We start from the raw sequence: 22513 nt of genomic DNA, 5'->3' as shown, positions 1-22513 counted from the left end.
ATCCGCTTTGTATACGTGTCATTGTAAATTTCTCAAAAAGTACAAGCGTATATGACCCTTTTGACAAGACTGTGTGTGTGAAAAGTTAAAGAATGATCCATCAGGGAACTCAACATTGATCACAATGCGAGCATTGATAAGGTCGGGCTTCATCTCGGGCACCAAGCCAAGCATCAGCACCAAGGCATATTATGTCCATCTACAGTAAAGCCTCTAGGTAAATTTAGCAATCGCCCTCCCCACAGATGCAGAGCTGAATGGTTATGATTATAGGGGTTGTGATAGTGAAACGGGGTACTTTTGTTTAGATGGGGGTAGACGAGATGTATCAGTACAATGTCAAAGCGGTAGAATTGCTGTACTCATTAAAGGGGTAGCTTATTGCGGTAACTAACATGAGTAAAAAGTCTCATGTTATTATCAAGTTTTGTAAACAGGAAATATCACTTAGGTATACATCAAATCTTGGCGGCTTCTCAGCACGGTGATCATGCGTGAGTGCATCGACGATCAAGTACAGACTGTAATTTGTCAGCCAGGGAGAATGACAGTGCTCTGACGTGAATACGACATCTCCAGAACTTTCTACGGGCTGAGGTAACGACAGTCTTGCGATGATTTGTCTCCTTGTAGTTAAACGTTCTAGATGCATTCAGAATGCAATTCTATCAACGATAAAAGTTACGCTTGGAAGAATGCGCTCACAGAATTCATGTCACCTGCTTCGTACAATATTTTCTCTCGAGGACAACAACTCCCTCGGTCAATATTACAGTTGAATAAATTGACGCTGCTGAGATATCGCAGAATGAAATTCCCGTTGCTCTCGCAACATTGTAATACCACAGGAAAGAGAAGGACTTTGAAAATGTACAGTAAATGAGTATAAAACCTCACTAGACGCGTGAAATACAGCTTTGTTCTGTGGTTTCTGGACAGTTCGCCTTTCTATCCTTCTATATGCATTTTTCACATACTGCGGCTGGCTTACACCATATTCATCCGCGGAATGCACTGCTTGAGCATAACTTTGACATTCCTATTATGTGCCAGGATGAAGATACTAGATGGTTGAAAATATGATGCTTATCAATCTCATAGCAGCGCAAGCAAGTAAGGTACATGTAGTCATAGTACACGTGATAGGGGCTCTAGACTTGCGTGTCAACCAGTTGTCAGTTTCGACTGAAGCACGATGAGCTGGATCGAGAGCACAAAGATTCAGCCAGACGTTATGCAACTATCAATTTTATGAGACTCTCATTATCACCTAATAGCTAGATGGAATCTCTTGGAGTTGAAATAAGAATACGATTACGGGATACATCATAAGCGCATACGCGTATTGGTATCATTGATGACTTGATACAAGATGCTATACGCGCCACAGATCGGTACTCGTACCCGGCCATAGAGACTATAGTATCTAGCTATCGTCCGCCTATTTTTGAAGCAACTTATAAAGAGCCAGGTTTCGAGAACTCGATGCTAGGCTCAAGTTGTTGGATGGAGGAGTTTGGCCAGCAACCTCATTGAGGCAACACACAGTTGACAAAGCTGAGGAATCCGATTAAGGGAAGAAATTCCGCTGAGAGTGTTGAATCATTCGTTCTGATAAAATGAAACCCGTAACAAAAGGGCTATTGGTTATGAGTTTGGCAATTGCAGTGTGCGAATAAACAAGATGCATTCGGGATTCGCATCTAGATACAAGTAGCTGAACAATACGCTGCACCTTGTCCCAAATGTCGTAACGTTTATACTACAGCCTCCGGAAAGATCCTCCCCCCTTAACTCTATCAGACATATAACATTCTTGGTTTCAAATACGATTGACCGCTTCATTTATCTAGAATGATCCCAAATTTCGGTTGTCATAGAGAACAAAAGATCGATTCTAGGTTAGGTGAACTCCCGTAATTTTGGATATCGTGAAATGCACAGCCACAACATTCAGCCACATAGCGGGGGGTTCATGTGGCTTTACCGCTATCAGTCGATAAGAATTTTTTGGACGGAATTTTTCTTAGAGGGGCTCAAAAATTGTGCCGTAAAGATTCGCAGCTTCAATTTTGCGATTCCGCACAGAGTCCAGATTCAACGTGAGTGAAGATGCGCATTGATTGATTCGTATGGCGCATCTGACTGACATAAAAGCTTTATCAGGTAATCTAGCGAAACTCTGCATATCACAATCACAATGTCGAAGCGCACAGCGGACGATCATGGCGACCTGCCGCTCAAGGGTGGTGAGCGCCCCGAGCAGATGGATGTCGATATGGACAAGGACATGGGCGAGTTTGAGGACGAGTTTGAAGATGAATTCGAGAGCGAAGACGAAATCATCGAGGCTGGTGTAGATGGACGGCCAGATGCCGAGAGAGAAGCCGAGGAGAAAGAGCGTAAGTGTCCAGCACCTTTTGCGCATTGCGCTGGGCTGGTCGGCGAGATTCAATTGGGAGGCTGCAGCTGACGACAATTGGTTGCTACAGAGGCTATGGAGGTCGATCAAGGAACCTTCATTGTCGGACGAAGCAAGCTAGAGCCTGGCCAGACGCTGGCGCCGGACTTGACGACATACGAAATGTTGCACGGGCTCAACACGCCCTGGCCCTGCTTGTCCTTTGACATTGTCAGGGACTCCCTCGGCGACAACCGCAAGGCTTACCCTCACACCATGTACACCGTCACCGGAACACAGGCCGAGTCCTCAAAGGCTCACGAGAACGAGCTGCTGGTCGTCAAGTTCAGCGGCCTGAGCAAGATGGATCGCAACGGCGGCGACTCCGACTCCGAGGACGACGACGACGAGGATGCCGATCCCATCCTGGAGAGCAAGTCGATTCCTCTCAACTCATGCACCAACCGTATCCGCACGCACCAGATCCCCAACCAAGACCCTTCCAAGCCTCCCACGACGCTCACAGCCACCATGACCGAATCAGCACACGTCTTCATCCACGACGTCACCCCCCATCTCACCTCGTTCGACGTCCCCGGCACCGTCATCACGGCGCAGCAGAACAAGCCCATCTCTACCATCAGGGCGCACAAGTCCGAGGGCTTCGCCGTGGACTGGTCGCCGCTTGTCCCCGGCGGAAAGCTCCTCACCGGCGACAACGACGGCCTCATCTACATGACTTCGCGCACCGACGGAGGCGGCTGGGTCACCGACAGCAGAGCATTCCAGGGCCACACCGGCAGTGTCGAGGAGATCCAGTGGTCTCCCTCCGAGCAGTCCGTCTTCGCATCCGCCTCCAGCGACGGCACGATCCGCATCTGGGACGTCCGCTCCAAGTCGAGGAAGCCCGCCATCACGGTCCAAGTCTCCGACTACGACGTCAACGTCATGTCGTGGTCAAGACACCAGACCAACCTGCTCGCCTCGGGCGCCGACGACGGAACATGGGCCGTCTGGGACCTCCGGCAGTGGAAGGGCAACGCCAACAAGCCCCAGCCGCTGGCCAGCTTCAACTACCACAAGGAGCAGGTCTGCAGCATCGAGTGGCACCCGACGGACGACTCCATCGTCGCGCTGGCCTCGGCCGACAACACCGTCACGCTGTGGGATCTCGCCGTCGAGCTGGACGACGAGGAGAGCAAGGACACGGCCGGCGTCAAGGACGTGCCGCCCCAGCTGCTCTTCGTGCACTACCTCAAGGACGTCAGGGAAGTGCACTGGCACCCGCAGATTCCGGGCAGCTTGATTGCCACGGGCGAGGAGTTCAGCGTGTTCCGGACCATTAGTGTTTAAGGAGGAAAAACAAAAAGACAATTTTCGGCTTTTTTTTTCTTGTATATACCCGTTGTGATTATGGGCATGCTTCGCTGGTATAGATAGTGGGAGTGTGCAATAGATGGATGAATTATGACATGCTACATGGCTACTATGCTGAATGTTTTCTGATGGATCAGCGAGCTGCATTATATCTAAAAAGAGGCGAGTGAAGTTCTCAAGTCTGATCCCGGGATTTTGACTCGAATTGATATATAGAGCAGAGGCAAAAGCTCATTATTATTTCATTATTCGTAATACTAAGTAATTTATTTGAGGTCCTTTTCCGGATTAGTTGTCGGTGAATCTGAGCCATTTCCTTCATGGCTGCCCACCGGAACTCCCACCGTCGTGATTTCACCATCTTCTCCCGCACTCCTGACTGGGGGACCAGTGAAATTTTTGCGCGCATAGGCAAAGTACCAGATAAAGGCAATGGCTCCAAAGCCAGCAAACACCACTGACGCATAGTTCATGGTCGTGGCATCAACCGGCAGCGAGACGGGCATGCAGAAAATGACGACGGAGAAGACGATCCAGACGATGCAGATGACGTTGATGATGGGGCCCATAACGTTACCGAGGGGATAGGGCGAGTGTTGTACAGCTTTACGGCGCTGAACGAGGTTGACGAGGACGGGAACACCATATGACGTAGAGAGACAGATGGTGGCGACTCCAGTGAAGGAATTGAAGGCGGCGGAGGACCCGAAATAGATGCATCCAAGAATGCAGTCGACCACCGTGGACAGGACCAAAGCCCAAATGGGCACATCCAAGGACGTGTTGACCTTGCGCCACAGCTTATAACCAGGAATAGCACCGTCTCGCGCAAAGGCGTATGTGCATCGCGAAGCCGCCGTGAGAGCTCCAATACCGGCAAACATCAGGATTCCAAGAATGAGGAACAAGAGGCCAAATCCGCCCGCCGCAGATCCCGTGACGATCTTGAAGATTAAGCCGATTGGCTGAGAGTTTGCGACAGTGAGCAGCGTCTGGACGTCAGGGAGAACGAAGAGGAGCGGAATGAGATAGATGACGCCGGTGAAGCCAGCGGCAACGACGGAGAGGACAATGGCCTTGGGGACTTCGCGCTCGGGATTCTGTACTTCTTCGCACATGGCGGCAACCATGCCGTAGCCGGTAAGAGTATAAGCAGCTATATGAGACACAGAATCAGTAATTAGTTAAATGACCTGATTGAAGAAGGGATAGGAAATGAGACGTGGCATGAGAACGTACCTTGGAGAAGCCCGACGAAAAAGGACCAGCCGGTTGGCCATCCGCTGCTTGATGCGTCGTAGTGAGCAAAGACAAATTCGCCGGATCGTCGGTGGTCGGCCATGGTGAGCAGGGTAATCATAATGATTATGACACTAGCAGCAGTCCAGTATATACAAATCTTGTTGATGAGATCCAAATATCGCGAGCCGAAAGCATTGACCAGAGCGCACACCAACATGACGGCCCAGAAGCACAACACCGTCTGCCATGTATTCGCCACAAAGTCTTCGTTGAAAATGGAGATGGCGCTCAGAATCAATTGCGCGCCGGAGAAATTGATGCTCAGAGTCACTGTCCAGTTGCCGACGAGGGTAAGCCATCCGTCCACGAAGCTGACTAGAGGCGCCCATTCGCGAGAACTTAGCATGGCGGACCAGTAGTAGACGCCGCCGGCCGTGGGGAAGACGGCGCAGATTTCGGCGAGAGAAGCGGCGATGCAGACGGAGATGAGGGAGACGAGTACCCAGCCCCAGAGGACGGTGACGGACTGGCCATTGGTGAGAGTGATGTACAGAGTGGTGCTGAGGCCAAAGGGAACGGCCATGATTGCGAAGGAGAGGCCGAGGATGGACATCATGGAGAGATGACGAGGCAATTCTGCCTTGTAGCCCAGCGAGGCGAGGGCCTGGTCGGCCGTCTGGGCGCCGCTGCCAACGGAGGAGCGGCGACGGCGAGAATCCATGGCTACAGGAAGATCTCGTCTATGTACGCATGTATGTATGTTTGTGTAAGAGGCACGCGATGCCAATCGGTGGTTGTCGGTGAGGAATTGCTTCCTAGGCAGTCAGCGAGGGCGAGTCTACGCAGGCGCCAATGTGTGGTCAATGTCAATGTCTAGCCAATTCAAGAACCATGCAACGCAGAGAAACAAAGAAAAGAAGAGGAAGAGGAAAAAGGAAAATATGAAGAAGAAGAAGAGACAGGCCGCAACTGGAGACATGGCCAGGGCTGTAGATAAGAAAGCTCGTCAGATGCTATCTATCGCGTGCCGCAATGGTTCATCCGATGACGACGGCCGAGGCTCTCCCATGCTTGATGCGTCGCTTGATGCGCCCTCCGCAGCTTAGCCTGGGCCCTAGTCGTGGCTTCATCTCGAACGAGTAACGGCGGTGCCGATTCTGGCGCAAGCATTCGCTGGCTGACGATAAGCTTGTTTTGCCCTGCTGCTTGCCGGCGTCGAGGTACGCGATGCCGATTGTCTCAGATTTCGATCTCGACGTCCATGTGGCATCTGCGGGAAACATGCCGTGCTCCTCTCTGATCTGTATGTACAATGCGACCCCCATTGACCGTGATTCTCGTCTCCAATTGCAGCTGAAAAGGCCAAGCGATGGCCCGAAGGCAGCAGCGCATGATAGCAATGCAACGCAAATCGGACCGCACGAGTCAAGGATTGTGTCGGCCAGGGATCAGGACCTAGCAGCAGCCAATCCTTAGCGCTCGCCGTTGTCGATTTGCGGGGAGGCCGCGGCAGCATGGCGAGATAAGCATCCCGTTTCGTCTTTGCAGTGACTGGAGAATATTGCACAGGCGACGTGTCTGATTCGGTTTGCAGATTCGCAGGTCGCACGAGTCCCACATGATGCGCGATAACGGCGTCTTCCCCAGATCTCGAGCAGCGCTAAGGGTTGCTGTTATGTAAATGGTGTCGATTGACGTGCGGAGGGGGCAGTACGTTGGAACGCAAAAGCACGTCAACTACTTGTCATCTGAAGCCCGTTGCAGTGAGTCTGTGAAGAATCCCGAATCATGAAGCTTTATTATAGAGTCGTGATGGCTGACTAACAGATCCATGATACTCAATCAAGGCAGGAAGGCACGCTGAGCACTGCAACTGCCATCTCCGACTGCCGCTTACATCATCCCCTGTAATTTATCTCGTCCTCTTTTCTCATCCTCTTTTCTCCCTCACATTCACACTCCGCTCTCTTTATCCCTTTTACCATCGATTGTTTCCAATCGCCGCCAATCTTCTATGGCTTCTCACCGTTGGTTTTGTCGTGTCCATTCTCTCCATTCTCTCCATTCACCTTCTTCTCCGGCTTCACAAGCCCTTCCACAAGTCCTCGCGTTTCCTGCAGCGTTTCTGCCATGCCCGCCAGCGCCTTGACATCGGCTGCCACGATGATAAAGGACATGCGCTCTGCAGCCTTCTTGAAAGACTCTGGGCTGCCAAAGGGGGGACTGGTAAAGGCAAAGCCGCCATAGGGCTTATCGTGCTTGTCCAGGACATCAAAGAACTTTTGGCGAGCCTCTAGCCACTCGGGCTCGTTGCCGCCCATGCCGTAGTTGCTTGCTAGATTCATTTCTACACGACAATCGAGACTTCCGAGCCACACAAGGTCGATATCGGGCACCTCGGTGAGGATGGCGTCCAGGTTGTTGATGCCTGATGGATGAAGACTAAGTTAGGGGTATCCATTTGACGGACGGCTGCAGACAAGCCGAGTCTCAAAGCTGAGGGAATGGAAACACACCTGCTAGCGATTCAATCTGAATCATGATGGCGGCCTGATCATTGAGCGCCTGAAAGATGTCTCTGCCCGGCTGGAATGCCATATCTGTGACACCAGGCACAAGTCGGAAGGGGGGTGCTGAGCGAGTGCCGTTTTGCTTGGACCCAAACTTGGCTGACGATACAACATGCTTTGCTTGCTCAACAGTTTCAACCTTTTTTACATCCGGGTCAGCTTTGCTATCTTATAACGTGGCGCTTTGTGGTGCTATTGATCGCGTATCACTTACTTGAGGAATGACAAGACTCGCGCCAGCGTCCAGCGCATATCCAATCGAGGCGTGGTCATGTCCTGGCACTCTGACAAACGGGATTGTCCTTCCTTGGCTCATGAAGATGGCCTCATGAACAATGGTTGTCATCGTCTCAACGTTCATGCTGCTGTGCTCCCAGTCGACCCAGACGACGTCAAAGTTGAGAGGTGCCACAAAGCGTGAGATTTTCGTGGATCCAAGGCCGCCATAATATCCCAACAACGGGGGAATCTTCTTCTTGTGAGCATCTCGGATGGCTTGACGAGTGAGGTGAGGCTGGAAAAGAGAGGGCGCAGCATATGCGGCCATGCCTTGTGCTGAAGCCATTATGACAATGTGCGTGTGAAAATACTCGGTGAGGTATAGTTCGTTTAGCTGGGTATGCGAGGTGTTGCTGAGAAAGCAAGTGATGGATTGAATGGCTGGTGAGTAATGAGATCCGGATGAACGGTTACCTCCCAGAGGCCACCGTCCCTTTTATAGTTCCAAGTTGCTTCACCTCATCTCCAATCAATCCTGCTGCTCACCTGTTGTGAGCTCCTTACTTCAACTAAGGCTTACCCGCTCGTGAGCTTATTGCTTCAAGGAGGGTCAGCTAGGTACAGGTTAGCAAGATGAGGCGACACACCCTTTACACCCTCCACACCCTCCGGCATCATTATACCAAGGTTAATGGCTGAATCGACATCCCAATTTTGGAAAATGACCCGCTTATATCCAGAATTTAGCTACTGATACAGCAATATGAAAGTTGACTGATCGAATGGTGCATACAACGATGGGCAAACAAACGCTGATCATGGCCGCGGAACCCCTATTATTCGGCAACAAAATCACGGTGCGGCCAAAAGTCGTCATCTAGAAGCCACAGGTTTACGACACATGTCCTCGCTATTGGATTCTTCTCGGCGGAATTAACGGTTAGCCGGTGATAACACAAGTAAGGGGGCTCGATTTGACAGATGGAGATATGATGAATGCCGGACATCATATCACCACGGCTGGCGGGCGCCACAGCCTCCTTCTTGGCGGCTTTGGCCCACTCCGCCGCTTGAAAGGGATATTGGTCCATATCTAGACGATTTCAATGTTCTTCATCTATCGCATGTGCGGACTATTTGATCATCAATTCTCCAATTTACATAACTTGTCCGGGATTAATTACTCCTAGCCTCCGGGTATCAGGTGTGCTAACGCAATATTACAATCACTAGACCTAAACCATGAACTGTGAGAAGTGACAGCATGTGGTCTGTATAAAGTACAGCAGAGATTTGAATGACAGATAAAGAACCCTGAACAGCCCGTCATCGTATTCACATTCAACCGAGCCAATCGGTAGTAACTGCTCAATGGCAGCTGCTTATGTGTAATTTACCGGATCCATGGCGCCGGAAATAGTTGTACGAACTCCTGCTGCGACCAAAACTGAGGTACGTAGTGTTGCATTGGGAATATATTTCCCGATCTAGGTACTTGATGTAATGTTTCTCACGTTGGACCGCTGGCAAACAGGCTCGATTAGAGCAGCCAATACATGTCAGTCTTATGAGACATTCCGACTCTTACTCCTGGGTCATAGGGCTGAGGCGGGGCGACAAAAGTAGTCGTTAACCGGTATACGAGATACTCAATTGCTTGTGTGTTGCTACTCTCGTCTTGTTGAATCATGTTGACAAACAAGACCGGATAAGAGCATATATTCTGTGCTCCTTCTCACAGAATATTTCGCAGACTGTTGCCATGTTCCACAAATACAAGCATATGATGGAATCCAATGTATTACCCTCAATATTTTGGCTTCTTCCTTCGCGCGGGCACAGATGAGGACACACCGTGGGGTTCCCAAGGGACCGAGTCTCTTTGTCATAAACTCATTCTCTCCCGTCAGAACTAGGAACATGGCTAATACGCCCTCTAGCCTCGATCACGTCAAATTGGTTCACCGACGCTGTTCTCTAGTGTGATGTGAGATCAGGGGACAAATTCATACCGTGGATTATGATTCTTGGGCTTTTGCGGACCGGCTCCTTCGGCTCCACACTCGAATCCAACCTCAAGTTCCGTCAGTGTGCAAACACTGCAAGGGCCGGCAAGCCGGTGCGTCTCTGTGGTATGGAATCAGACTTTTGGCCAAGACCGAAAGGCAATTGCGGAAATGTGATGTATACACTCCATGAGACGTAAAGTCATGGAATTGGCGTTCATACTTTTCGTGGACGAGATTTTGGTCATAATTCAGTTTACTTTTATGGTTCATTTGGAATGCTTGCTTATCCCCAAAAGGGGCAAACTCCTCGACTACTCGCACTGTCAGCATTTTCCAAAACTCTATCGACCCGGAGTCAGCAGTAACTTCAAAAACCCTGAGCCACAAGAGCCTTGTGGGGACGCCATGAATTCCGCTGCGGTTTATCCAGTGCATTATTCATCTGTTAAATAGCTAGAGGCGGTAAAGACGGCAAGGAACGAGACAGCTTACCCCTTAGTCTTATCACTCAGATGGAATCAGAGACACTATCAGACTTGGCTGCTGATAATGTTGTGATACACATCACATAACCATTCAACTTGTATATAAATAGACTAGAGGGTTGCCAAGAGTTATAAAGATGTTGTATTGAGTCTGGCACGATTACCTCATCTGCTCCGAGTGAAACCTTTCGTTTGTCATAGAGTCCGGTGTTAGGTAATTCGCCGTAGCGAATTCTATTTTAATACAAATCATTAAGCGATGCCTGGACCACCCTTTAAAGAACTTCCCGTCTAATATTGGCCCAAGAGTTGTGTGATAGGTAAGAAACACGGCAATACGTGTAATTCGTAAAGCAACGGTTGTCGGGCGTAAGTCGCTAGTGCTGTAAGAGTGAAATGACAACTTGACATGCTCTTATAGGGTGTAAACGGAATTCATCATTTGCATCTACGGATTTCCGTTTTAGATGTTTATTAATCAGGCATAATTGACATGCTTTCGTCTGTGATATAATGCTGTCTGTATCATCAATAGATCGCTGAGAGATTCCATCTACGGCTAGACTTTTGTGTCGCGCCTCAATGGAATCACGAGACCACTAATGACTTCCTATAAAATACATATCATACAATTCTTCCATCGCCATAGGTTCTAGTTAGTTTCCCAATTGAGTCAATCCCGCCCGTTGTCCTGCAACTGCTATCTCCCCCACGTACGTTTGAGCAAGAATATGCGTGCCAGTAAATTACCACTTGAATTAGACTAGTTCTGCTACTACGAACAACAAAACGGGCGACGTGCTCGGTAATTAGCGCTTATTCATCAGGCGCAACCACTTCAAGTCAACGAAAAATCAACAAAAAAGTTGCATCTCCGGAAAGGGGAATGTCTTCCGCAAGCTGGGACGGGGATAAAGACAACTGTACTCCGTAGAATCTATAGCTCTTCAGTTGAGCGATAGCCGGACAGGGTTTATTAGGCCACATCTAGTGGTCATGGTTCCTAATTCTTTTGGGGACCGGCTTACGGGCTGGCGGGGAACTTGCTTACTCCGGGAACCTCGACATCCGTACGATTGGGTGGTGAGTTAACAGTGGATGACTGCGTTTGTTTTGAGACGATGCTAAACTGTGAAAATGGAAAGTGACTCAAGTCTCGGACGATTGCCATTTTAGAGACTCACTTATACAACTTGTATATGCGTGATAGCCATCTCCCATTCGGACTTTGGATTTGGGCTTTGAGGCTGTGCATGGAATTCCTCATGGTCAACGTCAGTAAAAGTCCGCAGCCTAGCATTCATTTTGCTCATAATTCCTCTTTTGCGTCACAATGAGAGAAGCGGTAAGCAGCCGCGTTGGCTGTGGCTTGCGGACATCGGCAAATTAAGGTTGAAATATAATTTGCCGACTTCTCCTCAAGCCTATCACAGAATACTACTTACGAGTAGGTAGGGTGAGCTTCTACCGCGGTATAATCCTAGTTTCCTCTTCAAGCTTGGTCCTGAATTAATCTCATTCACATCGGTTTGAAAACGCAATTCGGATGAGTTTTGCCGTTTTGCCATCAAATCTTACCACTTCTCGATTCGAAAATGAGATGAGAAGTGTCGTCGACTTGTGGGAGATTTATGTACTTCGTATGCGAGCTTCCATTCCAACCAATCAGATATCATAATGGTTTCGTGGTCTAGTTGGTCATGACATTTCGTTAACATCATTCGTTGACACCACCAAAAAGGTCCCCGGTTCGAGCCCGGGCGAGATCATTCTTTTTACATTTGATGCATCTAATCAATGTTTGCTTCCTTTTTTTTTTGTTCCTTTGTTTATTTCCATACACTGCTCTATCAGGACACGAAACTTCCTATAGTCTTGAACCATCGCTCCTCCCATTCATCCTTATGTCAAAACAAGCGCAATGGCTTGCATCAGTTAGTGCTAAAATGTGGAAAGGCAACACTGCATAGGCGTTGCGGAGCCATTCTAGACACTGGTTTGTCTTCTTAATGTTCAAGTAACTCCTCCGTGTACCTTGGCCAACAATTCCTTTTCTCAAGCTCGCAATGCCTTGATCATATAGCCAAATGAATGATAAACAGGTATCACATGCGTGGCTGTTACCAAAACTCCCCTTATTCTCTATGTCTAAGTTATTCTAGGCCGTACTACTCTACATTACAAGGGTCCGTTTATACTACTATCCGACGTTAGGCGGAACGTTGCGAAATTGACGTCGTATTGAGTCGCCTTCGCCACGCCGTACCACTATTCACTGTCCCACTACCTCTAGCGGTAGTTTATTTTAAGGCCAATTTGCGTCTGCCTTGCGCATGAGGCTCCTTGTTTCGAATAGTCATCCTTCTCATTTACTAAGTCAAGTTATAGGGCTGAAACCTGTCAGTCATACAAGGCTGAGCAATTCAATGAGTGGGTGCTCGCTCCTAAAACACAGCCTGGTCCGACAAATTTAGGGAATTGTTTCACTCAAAGTAACGTGTGAGTAAGAAATGTTTCTCATTTTGAGGATTATTCCAGAATACAAACGGCCTGTCTCTCAATCTGGTCTCCGGCAATGGCTCAGCTGTGTAACTGAGTTGAGGATCCCACTTGATGACACCGAATGGATCTCTGAAGATGTTTTATCGATGACAGAATGGAAAAAAGGCAATTTCTGGGGCTGCGGTTGACACGGCAATAGTGTAATTGCCGAGGCGCACTTTGGACGAATTGGGTGCGGAATGCTACCCTATCTGAATGACCTCGACAAAAGGAATTAGGGATTATATCTCGGGTCATATGTTTCTGTTATCTGCAAAGTCATAAAACATGCTACATGATTTTCAGCTTCAAAAGGAAGGCTTAGACTGTATCTTGTGCAATATGGTGCCTTAACAGTTTCCCTAATCGGAAGGTCAAAATCAGGCAATTGGATATATCGTAAATCATGATCCTCAGCAATCTGAAATGACAAATTAATGTTGTAATATCATAAAATCAATCTGATTCTGAAAGAAGAGATCACATGGGTATGTAAGAATCCTGTAGCGCCTTTGCATCGCAGATGACCTACATGGACTTGCTTCCAGTAAATCCTATCATCATGTAAATGAGTGAAAGTCTTTAGTCTAGTTAGAAAGAAGAGATATCTTTCTGTTGGTAAATATTTTTCATTATCAACGACTATCGGGCGCAGCACTCTGTCCATGTCCGAGCCCACCTCAAATATGTCCACATTCGCCAAAGCAACGAGAATGCACATTGATAGTATCCCGCTCAACCGAAAGTAGAGACGATAAATTTGCAATTATGATTTGTTTCATAATTCAACAGCAATCTCATGATACTCGGTATCGCAGAGTGAGTCTTGCCGACGCAGTGTAAATGTTCGCAGTCAGCAGTCATGCTGGCTCTTGTGCTGACATGGAACTGCACTTTTCGGTCAGCATATCAGCCTATCCCGCCTCTCGGCCAACCCTCATCCTTCAGGACGTTGAACCGGTATGGGTTGGCAATTGCATTGCCCTATTCTGTTCAGCTTGGATGGCATTCGGCCATTCAGTGGGTTCGTCACGGCCGCGTCACGCTGACAGCGAGGAAAGATATATAATACTGGGACTGGGAATGAGGATATTGTTCATGAGATCTAGAAGAACAACAGTGACAAAGGAGAAAAGATATAACATACCAAGCACTCCAATATTTCCTTCTTTAACCACCGAAATCGCAATCATTGACAAAATGAGACTCCCTCTTGTTGTGGTTATGGCTTCCGTTGCTGGTAGGTTCATCCCTCTCCTTATATAGAAATTTGAAAAACAATGAATAGAGCCAACACAAGTTTTAGATGCCAACGGCACCAACAACACTGCCGGTCAATCAGGATCCTCAGGATCTGGTGCGCAAAACACTTCGGCCAGTACACCAACGTCTGGAGCTGGAGGATCTAGCTCAAACTCTGGATCTCAGAAGAAGTGATGCAGCAAGACAACATTGTACGAATTTTTGCGCTGGATGCAGAACTCCATTGTATTATTCACAGTTTGGCATGTTTCGATTAGAGGAGTTAAAGAGGGCAACCACAAGGCTATCGCATTTACGGGCGCCAGTCATAGATCACAATGTACTTCTAGAGCTTAGATAGAATTGGACTTTTGATTCATCCTGTAACCTGTCATCTTTTCCCTGCATCGGACTTCGCCGTGCTGCAATGTGATTTGATACCGGGGCTGGAGATCGATGCGTATGCGTGTGCGTAGACTTGGGATCAGAACAAACCGGAATCTTGAACGAGCCTGTTTCATTGGTTAATTTGGCCTTTGATGGGATTTTAGCTCGCTATTGCCGCTGGGCCACTTATATCCGAGAAGTAGTCCAACAACCAGGGCCGAGTAAGACTGACTGGATGAAATCCATGTAACTACTCGCTGCAATCTCTACAGTAACATCGCATCACTTTTGCGCTCTTCAAAATACGGTAATGAATGACTTTCTTCTTGTGGAAATACACCGCGCTCTGCTACGTCAGCGACGAGTTGCCAACCACAGCTGAAGCTGTCGCCAGATGAGATCGCCCACTGTTGTTATTAATAATGTGAGGCGCGTATTGGCTCCGTGGGACAGACAGACAGGACTCACAAAGTCTGCCTGGCATTAGCATCATGCAAAAATTCATATTTAGCTACGGCGCACGATGAAGCAGCGTCATCTAGACGCGCCATTGCTCTGCTCTACGGCCCAGCCGCAATTCCCGTGATCAATCGACGCAAGTATGCCTTGATGCCAGGGGCAATCCTTCCTGGGATCCTCCTGGGTTTCTGCGCCTCGTCCTGGGCGCTTATTGGGCCAACCGCCAAACTGACATGGATCTTGTGCATTCGCCACACTGCTCTGGCGGGTTTGCCATGGTCCCGTGAAAGCCAACTGCCGCAGCGTCTGACGATGGCCGTGATGAAGCTTCGTCAATCTGGAATTCCGCGTAGACCGAATGCTGCAATGAGTCAATCACCGAGCTGCCTCGTAGAGTATTACTCGGAAACGTCGTCATTCCGCTTCGTCTTCCGGATGTTCCCATCTCAGGAGATCAACCCTTGAAACCATCAGCTTGGCCGCCACCGATTGGCCAGCCTTACAACTCCCCCCCTTGCACCGATTCATCGCACTTCGCACTTGTTGTGCTTGGAATCCAGCCCACGGCCCCAAGGGTCCTTTGCTTAGATCGAACGGCTCCGCCATTGACTATTCCTAGCAGTCGCCCAAGCCGCATCGCATCCAGTGCTTTTGTGGTTCCTTGCAGCAGCCTTGCTAACCCAGATCAAGCAAGCAACCTTGCAGGATCGCCACAGTCGCAAAAAAGGCAAAATGGGCCGCCAAGATGGACGAGTTTGGCCACTGCAACTGCGACCGTGTAGCGTGTCAACGTTTATAGATGCCGCATGGGCGCTCATTCGAGCCATAAACGACTTCTTTCAGCCAATGTGATGGCATCCCCGGTTCTCGGCTACGCTCAAAACTGGTGAGAGGTGTGGCTTGTTGCAGGAGATGCTGCTAAGCTGTGTGCCCGCCCCCAATGCCGAGGGTGTCTACAATAAGATTCCCAGATTCCTTCCAACATCCCTGTCTGTGCCTGAGAGAAATGTTTAAATAATGAGACAAGTTTTTGGAACTGCACTTTTTATCCACGACAACTATGTAACTAGAGAATTTTTATTGCAAAGCGAACATCGTCTACCGCAACAAAGAGCAAAGAGAGACACTATGGCGACCTCATCCTGCACTCCGGACCGCCCCTCTGGCAACCGACATGAATTGAGGCTTTGTATTCAGAATGATGAAGGGATTGAAGAAAAGATTAAGCTTGATAGCATCGTTGATGCCGAAAATGCTGCAAAGGAGAGACGGAGGAAGCAGAATAGGATCGCCCAGCGCAAGCATAGTAAGTCAAGACGACTCATGATACACAGAATGAGAATATCGACTAACCGCTGCCATTATGTAGGACGACGGAAAGCTGAGCAAAGACTTTCTGAAATGTCCAAATCACCCGATCTCCGAACTTCACCACACACTGGGCCTTGCTGCAGCTGCGTCACTAGACGACTAGAGAGTACACCTCCGGAGGACTACAACCGGAGCTTCATATCCATCACATCGCCAAACTCGTCCTACGGCGCTCTCACCCCCTCGGCTATATCCGACTATGAGAGAAGCCAAACACTGTCCGCCGAGATCCCCAATCCTTGGACTCCGTTTTGGCCGGCGGCATCTCCTCTCTTCGATACCGACGCCAATGTCCTCCCGTCTGGGGACACGCTGGACAACCACAGCCACAGCCCTATTCCTAGCTCAGCATCATTGGACGTTCAGCCTTTTCAGGATTCGCAATCATCGCCGTCAGCCCTGTCGTACGACGCTCCCATCAGCCTCATAAGCAGGCCAAAGAGCAGCTGCTTGTCGCCGGAAGGTCACCTCGGAGGCCAGTTCCCTCTTCACTTGGCTGCCAGAGGTGGATTCATGGGTATTATTGGCCTCCTTGTCAGCAGAGGAGCTAGACTAGATGCTAAAGACACTTATGGGCGAACTGCGCTTCACTATGCTGCCGAGGCTGGACATCTCGAGGCTGTTGGCATGTTACTTTCTGTCGGGGCGAATCCATTTCTCGTAGACACCGAAGGGTGCAACAGTCTACACATTGCTGCTAGTAAGGGGAGGGAGGATATAGTGCGTGTGTTGATGGAACGAGGGATGGACCCAAATCTGGGGGTTGGACGCGATATTGAAAACTCGGGATGCTCGTGAGACACCAGACGGCTTGTCATACAAAACACAACTCAGTCAACCATCTCATTGGCTCTTTACTCTTCATCTTATTCTTCTTGTACATAGATTAACAGTTTTCTTCAGTATTCCAACATGATTCTTCACCCAAGCTCAGAGATGAAGAATAAAAATAAAAACAAAATCTGGATTCTACTACCCATCTTGTGCAACACCAATGGCCTTCGTATTTCCAAACTGTGAGCGCCACTCGGGCGATCGCCTCCCCCCTGTGTGTAACCCCTATACGTCCCGTGTCTCACAAGTATAGGCTGGACTTGACCGTATAAATCGAAGGAAAGGATTTAGTATGATGGCTCAATTAAATCCGAACTTCGAGCCAAGAGTTGAAGGAGATGTAATGAGCGCTAATTGACGTGGCGATGCTCGTCTTTGGCTACCACCTCCTCATCACCAAGGCGCCTATGGATGATGGTGACAGCCTCACATTGAAGATATTTAGCCCTATCTGCTTCATGTTAACATATATTACCGCCTCTTCGGTAAGGTAAGCGAGACAGATGCAGCTAGATCCGCAGCAGTTCTAAAAATACTGTCTGTTAATGAAGCGGATCGCGAGAGGCGCAGCCGCCACTAAGAGTGCACGGGTATAACTGTGGGCACTAACACCGCTAATCGCTGCCTAAAACTCACGACTCAATACGAGATATTTCATCATGCATTCACGGCTTGTCTTGTTTACTGAGATGCTTACACGTATGCAGCTTAAGTCTTTGGATACGTTGAAACATACCGTAAATTCTAAAACATATTGATCAAAACTCAACTTCGTTCATCACTAGATTCGATAGCCTCTACATCAATTGCAGCAAGTTCAACATGGTCTTCTTTGCGCCCAACGACAATCTGGATGTCCTCACATGCTATCTCCTCGCCGACATCTCCAGCGATGAACTGCAAGCCTTCAAATCAGCCTTTGAATTAGGCAATCATGCACGCTTCAACCCTATGCTTGAAATCAAAATTGTTCGTCCACCCGAGGACTATATCGGGAAATCCCACGACTACATCCGCCGGAAAGAGGACGAGGCTGGCCGACAAGGCAAATTCCTCATCCTCGACGACGAGGCCGTGAAGAAAAATGCCGTCTGGTATATTTCTTGGTTTGAAGATGGACAGTATGTCGAATGGAAACAGGCTCAGAGCACAGATGTTCTGTGGAAGATGCTCATCAGGACGGACAAGTTGTCGCTCGTGTATGTCAACTACAGCATTGGTAACATGTCGCTTCAAGAGGATCTGGGCAGTTGCGGGGTAGAATTCCCCGTAAAGGCGGGCTTTGAACAACCCAAAGTGTTCGATTTCGACATGGACATGCAAAAAGACCAGTATCATCAGCCTGTTTGGGTCAGGGCTGAGCCCGGCGAGTATGAGATTAACAAAGGCGGCGAAGTGATGGGGGATTACATTGCGCCGCCAAATACGTATGCCAGATTGAAAGATGGAATCGCAGAGGAGGTGGGAGTCATCAACGACTGGGTGACGTATCAACCGACCAACCCGTTTCGAATGTCGGATGGGACGAAGAAGGAGTTCCCTGAGGGCACTATGGTTCTCCAAATGAAATGGAATCCTGACTTTCCGTGGCCGCCTTACAAGTGGCCTGAGGGATCGCTATAATGCAAAAGTTGGTATTGAAATGCTGGGAGAGAATGGCAAGGCTAAATCTACATGTATCTAATGCCGTAGATGAAATGAGACCGGAGGAGTTTGGAGATGAGCGTGCCAAGTGACTTTATTCAGAATTGAATTGACAATAACTACGTCTACTTGAAATAAAAAGATTGTGAAAGATATGTGCCTCATGATTCGGAGTATACATATCTCTCTGACTAGTATTCTCTAGTCTTCCTCCACTGGCACATCTCATTTTTCATATACAGCAGAAGCCTGTTACTTGAAATTCTTCTGTGCCGTATTATAAGCCCATTCGCTGAGCATGAGGGGACACTCAGTCTCAAAAACCGTTACCGTGAGTCCATCATCCTGCAACTTTAGGGCTTGCTCGTGTCCTGATTCAAGTACAGCTGATACTCCTCTTCCGTCTGCCTATGCGGCACCATGGCCGCGTTCATCCAACCCGCAAAGGGACCGAAATTCGTACCACCATTGGAAGGGAGTGCCGGGTCGTCAATAACCGGGAAAATGATCTCCGACATAGTATTGCGGTGGTACCACGGGACCCGGAGTGTGTCTTCAGTTGCCTCCCAGCGAGACCCGGCAAGGACAAATTCCAAGACAGAGGTGAACGGCTCTTTTCCATAGGCCCGGGCTTGCAGGACGCAGTATAACGAAGGGTCGTGGTGATCAAATGCAGCATTGCTAAAGGAGTTGAAGCGCATCATGTCCTACTTGTAAGGATAGAGCGTACCCTGCCGACCAGCAACATTAAACGGCGTGGAGTCTTGTGTACAGGACCATAGCGTAGTATCAAGACGCGTGATGATCAGCCTGCCCAGTTCCGTGGTGATATCCAGCGCGCCCGACTGGGGGACTATCAAAGCCTCACCATCCTGACTCGTGAATACAGTCTGTGGCTTCATATCCTTGGTGAGTTTTTAAAAACCCAGAGAGCAACGCCATTTTTCTGCCGTGCGTTTCCGTTGCTTCCCAGCAGATGCTGCTCCGTCCAGTCGCCTTCGCTGACCGAGGGGAAGTCGGACGACCAGTAACCATTCGGCGTGAACTTGGTCGGTTCTGCTGGATTAGCAGTCTCCAATTCATGATGCCAAGGCTTGAATTCGGAGTGATCGTAGGAAGATTGGGAACGATATGTGTAGGTTTGCAAGTTCTCTGCCCGTGGAGCTACAAACGCTGTTCCAGAGATCTTCTCCGTTCGACAGCCATAAGGGGCTTGTTTAGGATAAGGATTGACAAATGCAACTGCCCCGGGAAATGCTTCAGATCTAGTTTCATCAATCAGATTTGAAATGTTTGAACAAAATTGGACGGGCTTACTGATGATGATTTCCTAAGCCATCGAGATAGGTGTACTTCTCCTCGATGCTAAAGTCCGTGGTATAACGCATGATGTAATATTGTAGATGGCCTACAAGAGGGCTCTGAAATGTTAAGAGAGGTTTCTGCTTTGGATGGTTTAGATGCGTTGGGTATGATATGAGAAATGGCGTTGAATAGAGAATTATATGCTTCTTTATAATATGTGTTTCATGCCACAAGGCATTACAGATCACTACAGGTGTTGTCGCATTTTCGATGGATCTGATATCCAGGAGAGACTGGAAAGGTGGCGGACCAATTGTAAAACCCATGTTCATCAAATAGACCGCACATTATTGTACCCCAGGCTCTGATATGCGGATGAATTACTAACGCTGAACGGTTTAGTATAATACAAGCGGACGGTCTCATTTAGGAGCACATTACCTCTGAAACAGTGGTGCGGCATATCACGATGGTGTCGTACGGTGTGTTTGGTGCGGCGTCATTGGGAAGATTCGCTTTCTCCTTTTGCTGCTGTAGATACATGCACTCTACATGTATGTTTAATCGAATGCTGTAGAGAGTACATATATAATAAGCCATCCAACTGGCGTCGTAAAAGTCATAAAGAGGCAGTTCCCGCCCGTAGGCAAGAAAAGGGGCCCGATACCTATCATAATCTCAGTAACATTACAACTACATGCGCTTCTTCCATCAGTGCAAAACGGTCCTACACAGGGGCTATGAAGCAAGTACTGACTGGAAAATTCCAGGACGGGCCTTTCATATGTCTCGAGTACCAGACGCCTTCCCAGACTACTTCAAGGAGGGTGAATTGATAACATTCTTTATTAGCAGTCTAACCATCGGGGCTCCATTGGGCAACACGTTATCGGAGAAGGGCCATTGCCAACATCTTTTAGGACAAGGGTGCCCAAATGCACGATTGTCTAGAAATAGCAGCAGGGCAGGGAGATGTAGCCACTGTAAGGCTTCTGCTCGACCACGGGGCTGAAATCAATGCCCTCGCCAGCAAACTGGAATCTGCACTGCGAACTGCCCTTTGGAACGGTCATCTCGATATACTCAAGCTCCTTGTGAGTCGTGGAGCCAATGTCAACAGCCCATTCGACAAGGCAGAATACATGCCCCATCCAGAACGCACGCCGCTTCCAAGAGCTATATCGATGAACAACTTAGAGTTGCGTGTGGTAGACTGTCTGCATTTTCTAGTAGACAACAGTGCCTGTGTCAACATGAAAGACAACATTTCTTTAGCGGGGGCGCTCTATGTACCAATACATATAGAAGCCCGTAGAGCATCCCAGCTGCTGCTAGATTGAGGCGCGCAAGTGAATGAGCTGGCCGGAAAGAAGGGCTACCCACTTCAGGCCGCGGTGGGTTATTTCGGTGATGCCGTATTCGTCAAGGACTTACTAGACCGCGGCGCAGATCCGAACGCTCAAGGAGGGATTTACAACACGACTCTACAGGCCGCGTGTATCAAGATGCGAAATAACAGCTCTGAGGAAATGATGCAAATCATTGAGCTGCTAGCGAATAGCGGCGCTGATGTTTCTATTCAGGAGGGGGAATACGGAACGGCACTGCATGCAGCATGCTGTAGTTGCAACGTCCCGATTGCAGTTGTAAATTATTTACTCAAGAAAGGGGCCGACGTGAACGTTCAAAGAGGACCCTACGGCCATGCCCTCCAGGCAGTGGCATATCGGCGTACTCCTGATTGGAGTTCTTTTTACCAATTACAGAGTATGGGAGAACACCTAATACAGCTGCTTCTGGACGCCGGTGCTGAGGTATATGCTCAAGGTGGCTGTTATGGGACGGCGCTCCAAGCTGCGTGCGCGGGCCAGAGCGAGGAGGTAGTGCGTCTCTCGATTGATCATGGTGCTGATCCTAATCTTGAGGTCGGTGAATACGGCACTGCACTCCAGGCCGCGTGTACCGTAAAGGCTCTCGATACACTTGGTGTGGGAAGAGACATGTATTACGGTGCGGCCGGTCCAAAGCTTCCTTCTTCTGGAACTTTGCCCCAGCATCGATGTCAATGTACAGGGGGGATTATTTGGCTCTGCTTTGCAAGCGGCAGCATACTCGGGCCAGACACCCGCTATCACCTTGCCGTTAAACAGAGGAGCCCACGTGAACGCCCGGGGTGGGAAATATGGCAGTGCTCTAAACGCTGCCGTTATTGCAGGCAATTGGGATACTGCTGAAGTTTTGCTCAGCGCGGGTGCGACGCCTGATTGTCACATGTTGTCAGAGCCTGACGAAGGGTGGCTCCAACGTGTGCTAGAAGACGATGGTCAAGGCGGCGTGGAGAGATATAGAAAGTTCTGGGAGGTACAGAAGGCAGAGAGGGAGGTTTCGGCACATGCAGACTAGCTTTACATTTCATGTATGTAGAGC

At 48.9% G+C, this 22513-nt stretch overlaps 7 protein-coding genes across 7 annotated transcripts; 4 read left to right on the top strand and 3 right to left on the bottom strand.

The window, feature by feature from the left end:
- Window positions 1-2200: 2200 nt before the first annotated feature.
- Triagg1_4336 (uncharacterized protein) lies at window positions 2201-3754 on the top strand (the record flags this gene model as incomplete). The annotated part of the gene is made up of 2 exons (XM_062898728.1): window positions 2201-2402; window positions 2493-3754. 2 exons carry the CDS (start codon window positions 2201-2203, stop codon window positions 3752-3754), a joined length of 1464 nt encoding a protein of 487 aa, XP_062756843.1.
- A 290-nt stretch (window positions 3755-4044) lies between these two features.
- Window positions 4045-5741, bottom strand: Triagg1_4335 (uncharacterized protein; the record flags this gene model as incomplete). Its single annotated transcript, XM_062898727.1, has 2 exons — window positions 4045-4934; window positions 5018-5741. 2 exons carry the CDS (start codon window positions 5739-5741, stop codon window positions 4045-4047), a joined length of 1614 nt encoding a protein of 537 aa, XP_062756842.1.
- A 1291-nt stretch (window positions 5742-7032) lies between these two features.
- Window positions 7033-8155, bottom strand: Triagg1_4334 (uncharacterized protein; the record flags this gene model as incomplete). Its single annotated transcript, XM_062898726.1, has 3 exons — window positions 7033-7448; window positions 7537-7729; window positions 7805-8155. The coding sequence occupies 3 exons, from the start codon at window positions 8153-8155 to the stop codon at window positions 7033-7035; spliced, it is 960 nt and encodes a 319-aa protein (XP_062756841.1).
- Window positions 8156-16060: 7905 nt separating this feature from the next.
- Triagg1_4333 (uncharacterized protein) lies at window positions 16061-17101 on the top strand (the record flags this gene model as incomplete). The annotated part of the gene is made up of 2 exons (XM_062898725.1): window positions 16061-16238; window positions 16302-17101. The coding sequence occupies 2 exons, from the start codon at window positions 16061-16063 to the stop codon at window positions 17099-17101; spliced, it is 978 nt and encodes a 325-aa protein (XP_062756840.1).
- An 858-nt stretch (window positions 17102-17959) lies between these two features.
- Triagg1_4332 (uncharacterized protein) lies at window positions 17960-18760 on the top strand (the record flags this gene model as incomplete). The annotated part of the gene is made up of 1 exon (XM_062898724.1): window positions 17960-18760. One exon carries the CDS (start codon window positions 17960-17962, stop codon window positions 18758-18760), a length of 801 nt encoding a protein of 266 aa, XP_062756839.1.
- A 374-nt stretch (window positions 18761-19134) lies between these two features.
- Window positions 19135-20169, bottom strand: Triagg1_4331 (uncharacterized protein; the record flags this gene model as incomplete). Its single annotated transcript, XM_062898723.1, has 4 exons — window positions 19135-19462; window positions 19559-19653; window positions 19707-20046; window positions 20099-20169. The coding sequence occupies 4 exons, from the start codon at window positions 20167-20169 to the stop codon at window positions 19135-19137; spliced, it is 834 nt and encodes a 277-aa protein (XP_062756838.1).
- An 852-nt stretch (window positions 20170-21021) lies between these two features.
- Triagg1_4330 (uncharacterized protein) lies at window positions 21022-22489 on the top strand (the record flags this gene model as incomplete). Its single annotated transcript, XM_062898722.1, has 3 exons — window positions 21022-21289; window positions 21437-22088; window positions 22141-22489. The coding sequence occupies 3 exons, from the start codon at window positions 21022-21024 to the stop codon at window positions 22487-22489; spliced, it is 1269 nt and encodes a 422-aa protein (XP_062756837.1).
- Window positions 22490-22513: the final 24 nt, after the last annotated feature.

This window comes from Trichoderma aggressivum (genome assembly GCF_033847375.1).
Source record: "Trichoderma aggressivum f. europaeum strain CBS 100526 chromosome Unknown scaffold_013, whole genome shotgun sequence".
NCBI classification, from domain to species: domain Eukaryota; kingdom Fungi; phylum Ascomycota; class Sordariomycetes; order Hypocreales; family Hypocreaceae; genus Trichoderma; species Trichoderma aggressivum.
The sequence above is the reverse complement of the archived record's forward strand: the minus strand, read 5'-3'. Positions and strand labels throughout refer to the sequence as shown.